This window comes from Erinaceus europaeus, chromosome 13 (genome assembly GCF_950295315.1).
Source record: "Erinaceus europaeus chromosome 13, mEriEur2.1, whole genome shotgun sequence".
NCBI lineage: Eukaryota > Metazoa > Chordata > Mammalia > Eulipotyphla > Erinaceidae > Erinaceus > Erinaceus europaeus.
Genome location: NC_080174.1, coordinates 60,179,641 through 60,194,647, shown reverse-complemented (window position 1 = coordinate 60,194,647; position 15,007 = coordinate 60,179,641). Strand labels below are relative to the sequence as shown.

General features: G+C 48.0%; 2 protein-coding genes across 8 annotated transcripts in view; one reads left to right on the top strand and one right to left on the bottom strand.

The window, feature by feature from the left end:
• The window catches only part of MAST2 (microtubule associated serine/threonine kinase 2), a 129,608-nt gene extending 118,994 nt beyond the window's left edge, over window positions 1-10,614 (top strand). For 4 of the 7 annotated variants that reach the window (XM_007521380.3, XM_016187374.2, XM_060205962.1 and 1 more), the window contains 13 exons: window positions 2,131-2,263; window positions 3,833-3,998; window positions 4,557-4,658; window positions 4,900-5,022; window positions 5,177-5,286; window positions 5,539-5,693; window positions 5,889-6,172; window positions 6,284-6,481; window positions 7,197-7,423; window positions 7,628-7,750; window positions 8,296-8,432; window positions 8,540-8,733; window positions 9,043-10,614. In XM_007521380.3, coding sequence (XP_007521442.2) covers window positions 2,131-2,263; window positions 3,833-3,998; window positions 4,557-4,658; window positions 4,900-5,022; window positions 5,177-5,286; window positions 5,539-5,693; window positions 5,889-6,172; window positions 6,284-6,481; window positions 7,197-7,423; window positions 7,628-7,750; window positions 8,296-8,432; window positions 8,540-8,733; window positions 9,043-10,559 — 3,469 coding nt within the window. In that variant the 3' untranslated portion in view covers window positions 10,560-10,614. Of the gene's footprint in view, window positions 1-2,130; window positions 2,264-3,832; window positions 3,999-4,556; window positions 4,659-4,899; window positions 5,023-5,176; window positions 5,287-5,538; window positions 5,694-5,888; window positions 6,173-6,283; window positions 6,482-7,196; window positions 7,424-7,627; window positions 7,751-8,295; window positions 8,433-8,539; window positions 8,735-9,042 lie in introns of all 7 variants that reach the window. The other 3 variants (XM_007521381.3, XM_060205960.1, XM_060205959.1) reach the window with 2 other exon arrangements.
• The window catches only part of IPP (intracisternal A particle-promoted polypeptide), a 365,210-nt gene that overhangs the window by 225,657 nt on the left and 124,546 nt on the right, over window positions 1-15,007 (bottom strand). The gene's annotated exons all lie outside the window — the stretch shown is intronic.

Here is a 15,007-nt window from a genome sequence, read left to right as displayed (position 1 = left end):
TGTTGGGGAGCAGAAAAGGAATAAGAGTGGGGGTGAGAGAGGTGTGAAAGAGAAGCAAAGGGAGATGGAGTTTAGGATAGCTTCCAGATTTCTAGCTTGGTACTTGTATTTCATGATAAGCCTGTGTAGTGGAATATTAGGCAAACCGTAACTCACAAGACCAAAGTGATCTTTTAATTAACAGACTCTATAAGCTCAGGTCTGTTAATTAAATCTCTCTGAACTGATGTTTCTCCTTTTAAAGTAGGGATGGGGGCCAGTAACTGGCATACAGGTTAAGTTTGTGGTGCCAATAAGACATCTGGGCAATTAGTAGGACATGGAACTCATCTCATTTTGTTTAAGTTATTTTTATAGTGATTTATAAGATTATAATATAACAAGAATATAGTTCCACACCACACCCACCACCAAAGTTCTGCCCCCTATCACCCTCCCCCCAACAAGGGTAATCACCACTGTAGTTCCCCCCAAGATCTTAGAAATAGGCTGGTTAATTTTCTTTTCTTTTTTTCCCTTGTAATTTTTCAGGTTCATGTGTTTCAGTTGAACTCTATAGTCTGCATGAGTAAAACCATCTGGTAGTTGTTGTTTACTCATAGAATTCATTTTAAGTTAAGTTGGGCCAGGGAGATAAAAAGTGATTGTGCACCAGACTTTCATACCTGAGACCCCTATGGTCCCTGGTTCAATCCCTTTCACTCTCATAAGCCAGAACTCAACAGTGCTCTGGTTAGTGTCTTTTTTTCTTACTCCCTCACTCTCTGACTCTGTCTCATTAAAAAAAAAAAAAAAAAAAAATCAGGACAGGAGATATATCACAGTGGTTTAGACAAACTTTTTTTTATTTTTATTTTTTTTATTATCTTTTTTTATTGGATAGAAACAGCCAGAAATCAAGGGAGATAGAGATGGAGAGAGAAAGAGAGACACCTGCAGCTCTGCTTCACCACTTGCAAAGCTTTCCCAGGGGCTCAAACCTGGGTCCTTGCGCACTGTAACATCTGCATTCAACCAGGTGCGCCACTGCCTGGCCCCTAGACAAACTTTCATGCTTGAGGCACTGGAGGTCTCAGATTCAGTTTCTGGCACCATTACAAGTCAAAGCTGAGTAGTACTCAAGTAAGAAAAAAAGAAGTCAGGACTAGGAAAAAACTCATGTGGAAATCAGAATAAAGAAGTGACAAGTCCCCATATTGGAGGAAGCTTTGGTGCTATAGTGTCTTTCCCTCTCTATATATCTCTTTATCTGAAAAAGCCAGCCAGGAGAGGTGAAGCTCTAATGATTACAATAAAAAAAAGTCTAAAGGTGGGGTGGGTTAGCAAGTGAAGCCTTAGGCACAAATGAAAGTGGATCAGGTAGAGTATGTGAAGGGAGAAGAGACAGTTTTCCATGAAGATTTACTTCTAATTTCTTCCAAGCAACTTTCCTTCTAAAACTCTCCTGGAACATGAATAAGATTATATGTCCCTTTCCTTTCTCCTTGAGTCAGGGTGCTGTGAGCCAGGCCATCCAGCTGAAGAAAGGGAACTAGGGACGGTTAGACCCTTAGGGTGAGGCTAATTGTTCTGTGGAAGGAAATGTTTCTCAGCTGTTTGTTACCTGCCACTTTCTGTAGAATACAGTCAAGGGCAAAAAATAGAAATAAGTTGAGGAAATAGTGAAATGCAGTACTTACAAAAATAGAGCAAGTTATTCTGGTTTTGTTTTGTTGTTCCTACCAGGGTTATTGGTAGGGCTTAGTACCAGCACTAAAAATTCATTGCCCCTGGTGGCCATTTTTAACTTTTTTTTTTTTCCTTTCCTTGCTTTTTTACTAGATAGGACAGAGAAAAATTGAGAGGGGATGGTATTATAGAGATGCCTGTAGACCTGCTTTACCACTCATGAAACTTCACCCCTGCAGGTGGGGATTGAGAGTTTGAACCCCAGTTCTTGCATGTGGTAACATGTGTGCTCAACTGGGTGCACCACAGCCTGGCCCTTAGAGCTATGTATTCTTTTACAGTTTCCTATCTCCCTGCTGCTGTAGCTACCCTACCAATCTAAATAGGAAAATCCATCATACACTAAATCAGCACTCTTGGAAAACTAGGAACTAATTTCTTTTTGTTTCTTTGGTTTACTAGCCTCCTGATTACATCCATGGGGCACATCAAGCTCACTGACTTTGGTCTTTCTAAGATTGGCCTCATGAGTTTGACAACAAATCTGTACGAAGGCCACATCGAAAAGGATGCCCGGGAGTTCCTGGATAAACAGGTGAGGAAACAGTTGGAGGGGATTGAATTCTAGTCCTTAGAATAAGGACTGGGAGCCACATTCTTGCCCTGTAGCTATACGTAAAGACTAGGAACTTCTTTCATTTCCAGGTTCTAGTTCTGGGGAAGCATTGAAATAACTTGTGGGGGAGGGGGTAGATTGTGATATAAAATCCAAAGCATTTTCTTGGGGGCTGGCTGGTGGTGCATCCGGTTAAATGCACATAATACGAAGTGCAAGAACCTGTGAAAGGATCCAGGTTCGAGCCCCCTGTTCCCCACCTGCAGGAGGGGGGAGCTTCACAAGCAGCAAAGCAAGTCTGCAGGTGTCTATCTTTCTTTCTCTCTATCTCGCCTCCTCTCTCAATTTCTCTCTGTCCTATTCAATAAAGTGGGAAAAATGGCCACCAGAAGTAGTGGATTCATAGTGCTAGCACTGAGGCTCAGTCATAACTCTGGAGACAAAAAAGAAAAAAACAAAAACCTTTTTTTCCTCCAAAGTTTGGGGAAACTATATCTTCAAACTATTAACATTCCCAATAACTGAGCCCCCTGGCCTCGTTCATGTTCAAGGTTTTCCCAGATCCTGTTATTCTGGGAACACAGCTTTCAGTTTCTATTAACTGTGGCCCCAACTTCTTTTTTTATATATATATATTAATTTTATTTATTTTTTCTCTTTTGTTGCCCTTGTTGTTTTATTGTTGTAGTTATTATTGTTGTTGTCGTTGTTGGATAGGACAGAGAGAAATGGAGAGAGGAGGGGAAGACAGAGAGGAGGAGAGAAAGACAGACACCTGCAGACCTGCTTCACCGCCTGTGAAGCGACTTCCCTGCAGGTGGGGAGCCGGGGTTCGAACCGGGGTTCGAACCGGGATCCTTATGCCAGTCTTTGTGCTTTGCGCCACCTGCGCTTAGCCCGCTGTGCTACAGCCTGACTCCCTGGCCCCAACTTCTAAGAGTGGCCTCTGGACATTTCCTGATTTGGTATTTCAGGATGTAACTGTTTTGTTTTGTATTTGTTATTGGATAGAGACAGAAAAATTGAGAGGGGGAGGGAAGATAGAGAAGGATAGAGACAGACACCTGTAGCCCTGCTTCACCACTTGTGAAGCTTTACAAGTGGGGCTGCAGGTGAAGACCCAGGGGCTTGATTGCACACTGTAATGTGTGCGCTTAACCACATATGCTGGTGCCTGGACCCCCAGGATGTAACTGTTTCCAAGCCCCTGTAGTAGTCATGTGTCTGGCAGTGTCTGTCTTTTGAGAGGCCTGAGGGCAGAAGCCATTTGTGGGAAGCAGGTGCCATATGAAAGTGTCGAGGGCTGGAGAATATTGATTTCAAGGTGTTTCGGTTTATTAGGAAATAACATAAACTTGCTCTACAAATAACTCTGGTACCCTGAGTTCCTGTTGATCTTGTTCTTTTTTATTTTTATTTTATTTTTCTAATCTTGTTCTTTAAAGTTCTGAGACGCTTCTCCTGAGTTGGTAACAATCCCATCCCTCTAGTTGTCCTGCTAGCGAGCTGCTTCAGGACATTGAGCTAGCCTGTCTTCTCTGTGTCCAGGTATGCGGGACCCCAGAGTACATTGCGCCTGAGGTGATCCTGCGTCAGGGCTATGGGAAGCCAGTGGACTGGTGGGCCATGGGCATAATCCTGTATGAGTTCCTGGTGGGTTGCGTACCTTTCTTTGGAGACACTCCGGAGGAGCTCTTTGGGCAAGTGATCAGTGGTAGGTACCATCACTCTGGCCCACTGGGGTGACAGAGTCTGGATCCACAAATATGATTTACATATGCACCTGTAAGGCTTATGAGTTCTTGCTGTGAATTCATGCATGCATGTTTGGTGGTCTTACCTCTTAGGTATGGCATGTGTGCATATGCATACTTTACCCTGGAACTTGCTCTGTTCTTGTTTGTGTGTCTCTAGTATGTTGCATAGGTCTACCTCTGCATATGCTGTGAATATGAGTTCTGTGTACGTGTGAGTATACTTCTATCTGAAGTATAAAGGCAGGGTGAGCTGAAGCTTCAGGAGCTTTGGAGTGCTCACCCTGAACCAAAGAGCAAGCCACAGGGGTGTTAGGTTCCCCCAGGGGGAGGGAGGGGCATCTTTAGGGTCTAAGGAATTGAGTTCCCATGGAAGGCTTTCGGGAATGTGGGCTGGACTGTTATGCTTCCTTCCTTTATCTTATTCTGGGACCCTCTTCTCTATCCTCATTCTTACCACAACTTCTGAGGTCCTCCTTTAATCCCCTTGTTTCCTTCTCACCCTTGTAACTCTTCAGATGAGATTGTGTGGCCTGAAGGGGATGATGCACTTCCACCAGATGCCCAGGACCTCACCTCTAAACTGCTCCACCAGAATCCTCTGGAGAGACTGGGTACAGGTAGGACAGGACTCACTAATGTTTCTCACCACTTGAGAGTTGGGGGGAGATGAGGTCATATAACTGGGAAGACTTTAGTTGTGGGCAAGTCCCTTTGGATCTAGAAACTGCCCTTCTTTGTGGGCAGAAGAAGAAAGTACCAGAAAGTGAGGCCAGGCCTTACGTCTTGAAGCCTGCATTCTTATTGGACTTGAGTGGACTAGATTTTACACAGCTCATTCCACCCCTTCTGTGCCCACAGGTGGTGCCTATGAAGTGAAGCAGCACCCCTTCTTTATGGGTCTGGACTGGACAGGACTGCTTCGCCAGAAGGCTGAATTTATTCCTCAACTGGAGTCAGAGGATGATACCAGCTACTTTGACAGTAAGTTCAGTGGGGTGTGGAGATGTGGTAATTCCACTGTTTATGGTGTCTCTTCCTGAACATGGCTTTGGAAAAAACTTCTCTAGGCCCTGCTAAAGTCTTTTAGAATCAACCCTGGCCCTCTGAATGAGACTGTCTTGTGTGTCTGATCCAGCCCGCTCAGATCGATACCACCACATGGATTCAGAAGATGAGGAGGAAGTGAGTGAGGATAACTGCCTTGAAATCCGCCAGTTCTCTTCTTGCTCTCCAAGGTTCAGCAAGGTGCGACTGAAGTAGACTTAGGCTGGGCAGACCAGGCTGGAAGATTGGGAGAAGGGGACCTGTCAAGTAGCATGCCTGGGCGGGCTAGGGAGATGGTGATTGGGTTGTTCTGTATCAGCTATGATGGGTGTTTCTGGGACCCCTCTAGGACCTGACATAGGAGATACTGAAGTTAGACCAGTGTATTACCTCCTTCTTGCACCCTGGGAGGTGCAGCTGTTGGTGTCCATTCCAGCGTGTCTATGCCCACAGGTATATAGTAGCATGGAGCGACTGTCACTACTCGAAGATCGTCGAACACCACCTCCCACCAAACGCAGCCTGAGTGAGGAGAAAGAGGACCGCTCGGGTGGCCTGTCAGGGCTGAAGAGCCGAGACCGGAGCTGGGTGATTGGCTCCCCTGAGATGTGAGCACCCACATCTTACCCATGTGGGCTGCACCATTAGGTGCAGGGCTCAGTTGCTGGGGAGGAATGCTGGTGGCAGTCAGGAGTGTCTGATGAGAGAGGTTCTGGGACTTAGAACCCTGTGGGGACCTGAGAAGCCTGGGTCGGAAGACAGAAACTATCTGGACCCTCCTAGCCAAAACCTTTGTCTCACAGATTGCGGAAACGGCTGTCGGTATCCGAGTCATCCCACACAGAGAGTGACTCAAGTCCTCCACTGACTGTGCGACGTCGCTGCTCGGGCCTCCTGGATGTACCTCGCTTCCCTGAGGGCTCTGAAGAGCCAAGCAGCATCTCTAGGAGGCAACATCAGGAGGGCACAGGGCTTCTGACACCCCCATCTGGAGAAGGACTATCCGGGTCTGTTCCTGAAAGGTTGGTGGAACGACGACTGAAGCTGGATGAGGAGGCTGTCAGCCAGAGTGGTGGCTCTAGTCCAGGTATGACCTTGAAAGTGGACAAAGGTGTCCTGGGCTCGGGTTCAGCAGGAAGGTGGGGGTGAGGTAGATGTGAAGATTGAGGTGCAACGAAAGTCTCACTTGTGTCTGCAGCCATAGAGACTCGAGGAGGCCATAGGACTCCACAGCTATCTGAAGGAGCCACAGCCAAGGCCATCAGTGACCTTGCAGTGCGCAGAGCCCGTCACCGGCTGCTCTCTGGGGACTCTGTAGAGAAGCGCAGCACTCGCCCCATCAACAAAGTGATCAAGTCTGCTTCAGCCACAACCCTGTCCCTCCTCATTCCTGCAGGTGAGGTTGTGGGGAACTGAGGTAAAACTCAGGGGAAGAACCTTGGTGTCTGTTTACCTGTGGTAGGGCTCTGTACATGGCCTGTCATGGCTGAAGAGCCGAGATCAGAGCTGGGTGATTGGCTCCCCTGAGATGTGAGCACCCACATCTTACCCATGTGGGCTGCACCATTAGGTGCAGGGTTCAGTTGCTGGGCTCTGTACATGTGTCTGTGCCTTGTGTGTTAACTAGTGGGTCCCTGCTGTCCATTCATTCTGAGATTAGCACTCTCTAAATGTGCGCATCAGAGTGGGGGTGGATGTGGAGTGGAGAGGGGCAGTTGTGTGTCAGAGGAAGGGTAGCACTGTGTGAGGCTGAAAGTTTATACTCAAATCCTGGTTCTATTACTAGATGGCCTTTTGCCCTGAAGAAGTTGTTTAACTCTTTTGAGCCCCAAAGGATAATTGTGATATTTCGATAGATATGAAGGGCTTGTATGGTCCCTGGTACATGCAAATAAATTCTAGCTGTCATTATCACCACCGCCTCCTAGAGTCAGAGAGTCTGGGCACATAAGGGAGCTTTGCTCCTCCGAGGCTGTGGGGATGATGTACCTGGACTTAGTCTTTGTGATTGGAGTTGTATTGAAATCAGCAACCTAGACAGAAGGCTGGGCTGGGAGCGTGGGTAGGCGGGGGTCCACTGACACACTAAGTCCTGCTTTCTCATCCTCCAGAACACCACAGCTGCTCTCCACTGGCCAGCCCTATGTCCCCACATTCCCAGTCATCCAACCCATCATCCAGGGATTCTTCTCCAAGCAGGGATTTCTTGCCAACCCTCAGCAGCTTGAGGCCTCCCATCATCATCCACCGTGCTGGCAAGAAGTATGGCTTCACCCTGCGGGCCATCCGTGTCTACATGGGTGATTCAGATGTCTACACTGTGCACCACATGGTGTGGGTATGTCTGGCCCTCAGACCTCACGTCTCCCAGCTTCATTACTCCTCTACCTTCCCTTACTAGGGTCTACCTCTTCCTGCCTGCACTATCCTCAGAGGTTAAAGGCTGGGGGATTGGGGAGAAGGGTTACAGCTTGTTGAGCAGAACCAGGCCCAACAGTCAAACTCAGACTCCTGGCTAAGAACTGTTTTTTTCCTGGGGCAGCTCGTGGAAGATGGAGGTCCAGCCAGTGAGGCGGGGCTTCGACAAGGTGACCTCATCACTCATGTCAATGGTGAGCCTGTGCACGGACTGGTACACACAGAAGTGGTGGAGCTGATCCTGAAGGTTAGTACTTAGTAGGCTGCCTGCTGCAGTCCTGTATGACCTTGGCCTGTGCTTGGGTGGTATGGAAAAGTTGGCACCTCAGCAGGCACTGAGGACAGGAGCACATACATGGAGTTTGGATGTGGTCATGACAGTGGATTTTCACTGGAAAATGGTGTCTTCAAGACCCAAAGATCCTTCTGAGTTGTGGGTTAGGATTGAAGAAAAAAACAGGTGGGCCTCTTCTCTACTTTCCTGCTCCCAAATACTCAGGTTTCAGCTAGAGCCGTTTCCTAGTTTGTGAAGAGGAAAGAAGTCTGTGGTTCAAACAAGTTAATGTAGGAACAACAACTATTGCTGCAGGGGCTGGTGAAAAAACTCACTTGGACAGTGTGCTGCTTTGCCCTGTGTGTGACCTGGGTTCAGGTTCAAACCCAGCCCCCACTGCCTCTGCCTGTCCTTTATCTAGAACAAACAAAAAGATAACTATATAGCTGTGCATAGGAGTAGCACAATAGCAAGACTATGGTCAGCCCTTAACCTAGACCATTTGCTCTCTTTCCCAGAGTGGAAACAAGGTGTCAATTTCAACAACTCCCTTGGAGAATACTTCCATTAAAGTGGGGCCAGCTCGGAAGAGCAGCTTCAAGGCCAAGATGGCCCGAAGGACCAAGCGAAGCCGGGGCAAGGATGGTCAAGAAAGGTGAGCTTAGCCAAGGGATGAATCATTTAGATGCTAGTATATGCTGGGGATCCTGGCCCTGAGCTCACTGTGCCAGTGAAAACAGCCTTTGATCCTTGTCTCTACAGCAGAAAACGGAGCTCCTTATTCCGGAAGATCACCAAACAGGCATCCTTGCTCCACACCAGCCGCAGCCTCTCCTCCCTTAACCGCTCCTTGTCATCAGGGGAGAGTGGGCCAGGCTCTCCCACACACAGTCACAATCTTTCCCCACGATCTCCCACTCAGGGTTACCGGTTGACCCCTGATACTGTGCATTCAGGTATGAAGGGCCCCCCAAGAGGCAGGAAAGTCTTTGGGCTCTCTGTGCTTCTCATGATCCCACTCTGAAACGCTCACCATTTCACCCTCTGTAAGATTTAGCAGTCTTGGGAGGAGGTGGCATGGGTGGAGAGTGATTTAATTTCTGTAGCTGGGGCTCCAGTTCCTAGATGGGGAATGGCCCGATTGATAATCCTGGGACATTCCAGGGCTAAGCCTTGCCTTGCCCCTCAGTCACTGCTAACAACCAACATTGTTCTGCCTCTGTGTCTTTCTCTCTCTCTCTCTCTCTCTCCCTCCCCACACCAAGTGGGAGGGAATTCATCACAGAGCAGCTCCCCCAGCTCCAGTGTGCCCAGTTCTCCAGCTGGTTCTGGGCACACACGGCCCAGCTCCCTGCATGGTCTGGCACCCAAGCTCCAACGCCAGTACCGTTCTCCACGGCGCAAATCGGCAGGCAGCATCCCGTTGTCTCCTCTGGCCCACACTCCATCTCCACCACCAGCAGCTTCACCCCAGCGCTCTCCATCACCCCTGTCTGGCCACGGAGCCCAAACCTTCCCCACCAAGCTTCATTTGTCGCCTCCTTTAGGCAGGCAACTCTCTCGGCCCAAGAGTGCAGAGCCACCCCGCTCACCACTGCTTAAGAGGGTGCAGTCAGCTGAGAAGCTGGCAGCTGCATTTGCTGCTTCCGAGAGAAAGATAGCCACTTCCCGAAAGCATAGCCTTGACCTGCCCCACCCTGAGCTCAAGAAGGAACTGCCACCTAGGGAAGTCAGCCCTCTGGAGGTTGTTGGGACCAGGAGTTTGCTCTCTGGCAAGGGGGTGCTGCCAGGGAAAGGGGTGATGCAGCCTGCACCCTCACGGGCTTTGGGTAACCTCCGACAAGACAGGGCAGAACGGCGAGAGTCACTGCAGAAGCAAGAAGCCATCCGTGAGGTAGACTCCTCAGAAGATGACAATGATGATGGGCCTGAGAACATCCAAGGTGTACAGGAGCCAAACTTAGTACCCAACCTGGAAGTATGCCAGGACCTACCCCTCAGGGGAGCAGGAGAGGAAGAGGATGCCTTCTTGTCCAGAAACACCAGAAGCCAGGGCCCAGTGGTCCCAGATCTACTGACAGAGGTCACACCAGGGTCTCCCAGAGTGGAATTCCCTGGTGTCCCCCCGAGGAGGTTTGGGATCCTACAAGCCCTTGAGAGGGAGTCCAAGTCCTCATCACCAGCCTGTAGCCTCAGCAGGGCTGGGCCCACAGAGCCCATGTCCCCTGAGGGCTACTGGAGGGCCCAGCATCTCCACGCCCAGGCACTAACAGCACTTTGTCCCAGCTCTTCGGGACTCATCCCCACCACTTGCTCTGCTGCCTCCTCTATCTCTGGGGAACCAGCCTCCTGGTCCTGGAAATACCCTGAGAGCCCAGATAAGGCTTCTCCAAGCAGAAAGGCAGCAGTAAAAAGTGAACTGCCTAGTCCTAAGGATTTGGAAACTATAGCTCCATCCCATCCTGAGAACTTGTCTTCCAGACAGGAGGGGAAGCCATGGCCACTCGATTTCCATGGACTGGTCCATGGACCTTGTGAGGTTCCTAGACAGGACTGGCTGTGGGAGCCTGAGTGCACACAGACAGAAAAAGAGATGCCACCCCTGGGCATCACCAAAGTGCCTGATGCCTTGGGTTCCTGGAGGCAGGACAGTCCATGCAGAAATCGCCCCCTCACCCAGGAGCCTGGGCCCACCGTGCTCCAAAGGGACCAAGACACGGGGGATCCTCAAAAGCATCAGGAGTTGGTGTTGCCACCTGGTGACTATTTAAAGCAAACATAGCAGTTTGCCATTTCTAGCAGTCATCCCTGTGTAATACATGCTCTTGTAAACCTTGTTTCTTATGTTTGCTTCTTTCCTTCAGTCAACACAGATGTAACTTGAGGCCCTATCTATGTTAGTGCTGAACATAAGCTGGTGGCAGATGAGGGTGCCTGACCCTGCTTGGTTTCCCAGAGACTATGAAATCTGTGCTGAAACCTGAAGGTTAGGGAATAGCTAATTTGCTAGGTTAGGAGAATGAATCGGCTTAAGGAAGAATGCCCAAGCAAAGATGCAGTATATATACTGTTCCAAGTAAAAGGAAGCTAACAGTTAAAGGGAGGAAATAGATGCAGTGATTTAGACCAGGGCTAGATCTAGTGGTTGTCGAGTAATCGAGCCTTTTTATAAATCAGAAAACCAGGAAAGACCACGTGGCTGCTGATATTTCTATGTTATAAGTAAGAGAACTTCAGGCTCTCAAATACTGATAGATCCCACACTATGGAGCCAGGATTGGAAGTTAAGTTTCTCCTGGCTCCAGAACCCACTTTTGCCTCCTAAGTTAAGAGTGTCAGAAAACAAGGAACGTGGGGAGGGAAGGGAGGTGAAAAGTTGAACTTTTAGATATATTTTAATGTGAAGTACCTACGGAACATCCAGATGACAATTGTATGCATGGGTCTGAATTTAGGGAAATATAGATTAATGATAGATTTTTTTTTTTAAACCAGAGTACTGCTCAGGTCTGGCATATGGTGGTGCAGGGGATTGAACCTGGGACTTCGGAGCCTCAGGCGTGAGAGTCTCTTTGCATAACCATTATGCTACTAGCCTCCACTCAGAATATTTTTTTTTTAACTATGGATTAAACTGAATGAGGGAAAGAATTTTTGGGAAGGGCTTCATTAGTGTAGTTTGATGCAGTTTGAAAGGTTTCCACTCTCATTCGTTTGCCAAGTTCCCATGAGAACTAGTTTGATGGCTTCTTCATCCTCTCTGGCCCTGATGTGTCTCTTTATTTGATATTGCAACATTTTGTCAACTTCAGCATCAGGAAGGTTTGAAAATGAATCCTTGCTAAATTGATATTCTCTGGAAATGTGATCAGCCTTTTTCTTGTGTTGGCCACCTTGTGGAGATTTGGGGATGTTGCAGGAGCAAGTTCATCATGGCCTAGGAGCTGGAGCTCCTTTAGATGAGGAAAGATCCCTTCTCTGTGCTGTGCATTGGGCCACTCCTCCTTGGTTAAGAAGGACTTTATCTCTTTGCCAACACCAGATAACACGGCTCCACAGGAAAGGCCTTCATGGACAACCACGCTCATAGTCACATACAGAGAAGGTAGCAATCATTTTGAATTGAGCAGTGAAGGCTATTCCCATGTGTCCTCACTGAAGGATTCCTGTCTAGCTCAAGTAGAGCTTGTGTGATCAGGAGAGCAACACTTTAAGCAGTAAGCTGTGTGGCTCCTATACAGGGATCCAGTACCAAGTCCAAGTCGATTGTAGGGGCTGGTCTTCCTGACTTCACTGCTGCATGAAGTATGATGCACTGCTTTGTGATCGGCACCATCAGGGTTCTGCTTGACTTTCAAATAGTGCAATCAGTCTATGGAGCATTGGTGCCCTATTATGCTAAGATAACCCCCCTCCCCAGTCCTGCTCGATGCCGCTCTTACTCTTCTTAATCACAGTGGGTAGTTTGAGGAATAAAGCAGGAAGCAGGTACAGCAAGTTTGAGGCAGAACCTCCCAGAGTCTTGGAATGAACCACTGTAACACTTTTGAGAGTAAATGCACATGCTGGCACAACAGCCATGGGTGGCAGCAGCACAGCATCCTCTGACTTGCATTTAGCTTCAGCATCACAGATGTGGTGTCTGGTGATAGGAATTTAAGAGCCATCCTGTGGCCCAAGTTCAAGCAGATCATACCACACTGGGGGAAGGCCCAGTGCTGCGGTAACTTTCCCTCTTCTGTCTATCTCAGAATGGTGAAGCACTGGCTATATGACCAAGAGGGGAAGAAAAAAAAAGCCATCTATGTATCAGTGGTGAGACATTGAAGAGTGCTGTCACTTAAAGCAAAGAATATCAACTTAAAATAGTGACTGAAAGATAGCTCAACTAGGAAAGCATTGGACTTTAATATCTGAAGTTCCTGCTTCGATTACTGGCATCACATGTACTGGAGTGGTGCTCTGACTTGTCATTCTCCTTCCCTCCCTCCCTCCCTCCCTTCCTCCTCACTGTCTCATGTAAACTGTCTTGTGTAATAAATTTAAAAAAGAAAAAAAATTAAAGAAGCCATAGATAGTAATACAATTCAAAAGAAAAAAATAGAAGGGAAGGTGTTGGGAAATAATCCACTAAGCACAACATAAGTAGTGTGTGGAGCCCTGTGTTCAGTCCCAGCACTATCTGGGAGCATGGAGTTCCCCAAGGGAGCTCTGGGATAGTGGGGCAAAACTGAGGTGTCTCCTCTCTGGACAAAGAAAAGAAAACGTTGAACCTAGAGGCTGCTCAGTGGTATCTGCAGGTGCAAGACTCTAAATACATTCCCCTCTACCACAGAAAATAAAAAAGAGTGATTGGTTCTAAAATGCTGAGAGGTTTGGTGAGGTGAAAAACAGGGAACTGCCTCGTGTATTAAGTCCTTCATATTTATAGCCAGCGAGCACTTCCTGGGTTGTCTGGGAGGCTTCAGCACCAAAGATCCACATTGGTAATGGTACCCACTTTCCAGTGAGTACAGCTGTGCAAGAGGTGAACGAGTGGGTGGTGTGGGAGGGAGGAGGAGGACTTGACAGGCCGCGTGTGGTAGGTGGCGGCACAGCAGCAGAGCAGAACTGTAGTGGAGGCCCTAGAAGGGTGCTTCACATTCAGGCGGCATCTTCATAACCACCACCTTCCTCTAACTGGCCCGCAGTTCAGTGCTTTGTCTCAAAAGAAGCCTGGGAAAAATGCCTCGACTGCTGGCTGGGCTCTTCACCTGCAGTTTATGGTTAAACTGCATGGATGAGGCTGAGGCCAGCAGAGGGCATCCCTGCCTGTGACAGAACAGCTGAACTCCTCCTCCCTTGGCTTTTCATTGGACAAGCTGTTGGGCTGGGTATTTGGAACTAGTCACTAGTGGTCTCTAGCTGTATCCAGATCTGGTTAGAAGTCCCAGACCATAGGTGAAGGGAGTGGCCAGCTACATCATTCAGCAGCTCATGGGAGTAAGGAAGCCTCCAGAGGAGAGGAGTGGTGGGTGGGGCATGTGGAGGAGGGGTACAGAGATGATGAGCATCTTGTAATGCCAGTGGTGATCCCCTTCAAAAACGCCAGCTCCTAAGTGAGTGAGACATTCCTGGCATTACCGCAGGGAGTAGCAACATTCAGGAAATCCTTAATTGTGTCAAGGACTTTTTTGTATCGTATATAAATGCAAATTCTTATTTTAGGAAGATCACTAGCTGCAGTGTAGAAAAGTGTTTTTCGGTTTGGTTCTTAATTTCTTTACTTGATAGGACAGAGAAACAGAAAGGAATATAGGGAGAGATGCCAGCAGCGCTGCTTCATTGCTCATGAAGCTTCTCCCCTGCTTGGGCTTGAACCCAAGTCCTTGTGCATGGTAGCATGTGCACCACCACCTGTTCCCCATGGTTTTGTTTTTGTTTTGTCACTAGAATTATTGCTGGGTCTCAGTGCCTGCAATAACTCCACTGTTCCAAGAAGTCTTTCTTTCTCTGACAGTAAGGGGGAGAGACCGGCCTGTAGTGCTGCTTTATCACTCAGGAAGCTGCAGGTGAGCACCTGGCACTTGAACCTGGTTCTGCCACATAGCAGTGTGTGTGCTCTGCTCAGGATGTAGCTGTCTGGCCCTAGAAAGGCTTTACTGGGGTAAGCAGACCAAAGAAAAAGTGATCTAGCTATTTGCCATGGTGATCTGAACCAGGACAACAGTGAGAAAGTTTCCCCATAAAAAAAAAGTAGGGGACAGACATAAAATTGGCAGTCATCAGCAAATAGACGGCAAGTATTGCCACAGGAGTCAAAGAGAGGTACACAAAGAATACACAGAATGAAAAAGGTCCCAGACATTGGCATTAACTAAGGGGTGGAAACCAGAGAAGAACAGTTGACATTTTTTAAAATAGAGGGGAGAGAGGACCATAGCACTAAAGGAGCATCCTTTACTGATTGGAAGCTAGGCTTGAACTTACACCATGCACTTGGTGAAGCAGCATGCTATCCAGGTGGGCTAGTTCGCTGACCCTAAAGAAGAGTGGGAGATTCCTCCCAGCCCCCACCTGCAAGGGGGAAGATTCTCAAGGGGTGAAGCAGTACTGCAGGTGTCTTTAAAAAATTTATATTTATTTTTCCTTTTGTTGTCCTTGGTTTTTTATTGTTGTTATTGATGTCATTGGTAGATAGGACAGAGAAATTGAGGGGGGAGGGGAAGACAGAGTGGAAGAGAAAGATCG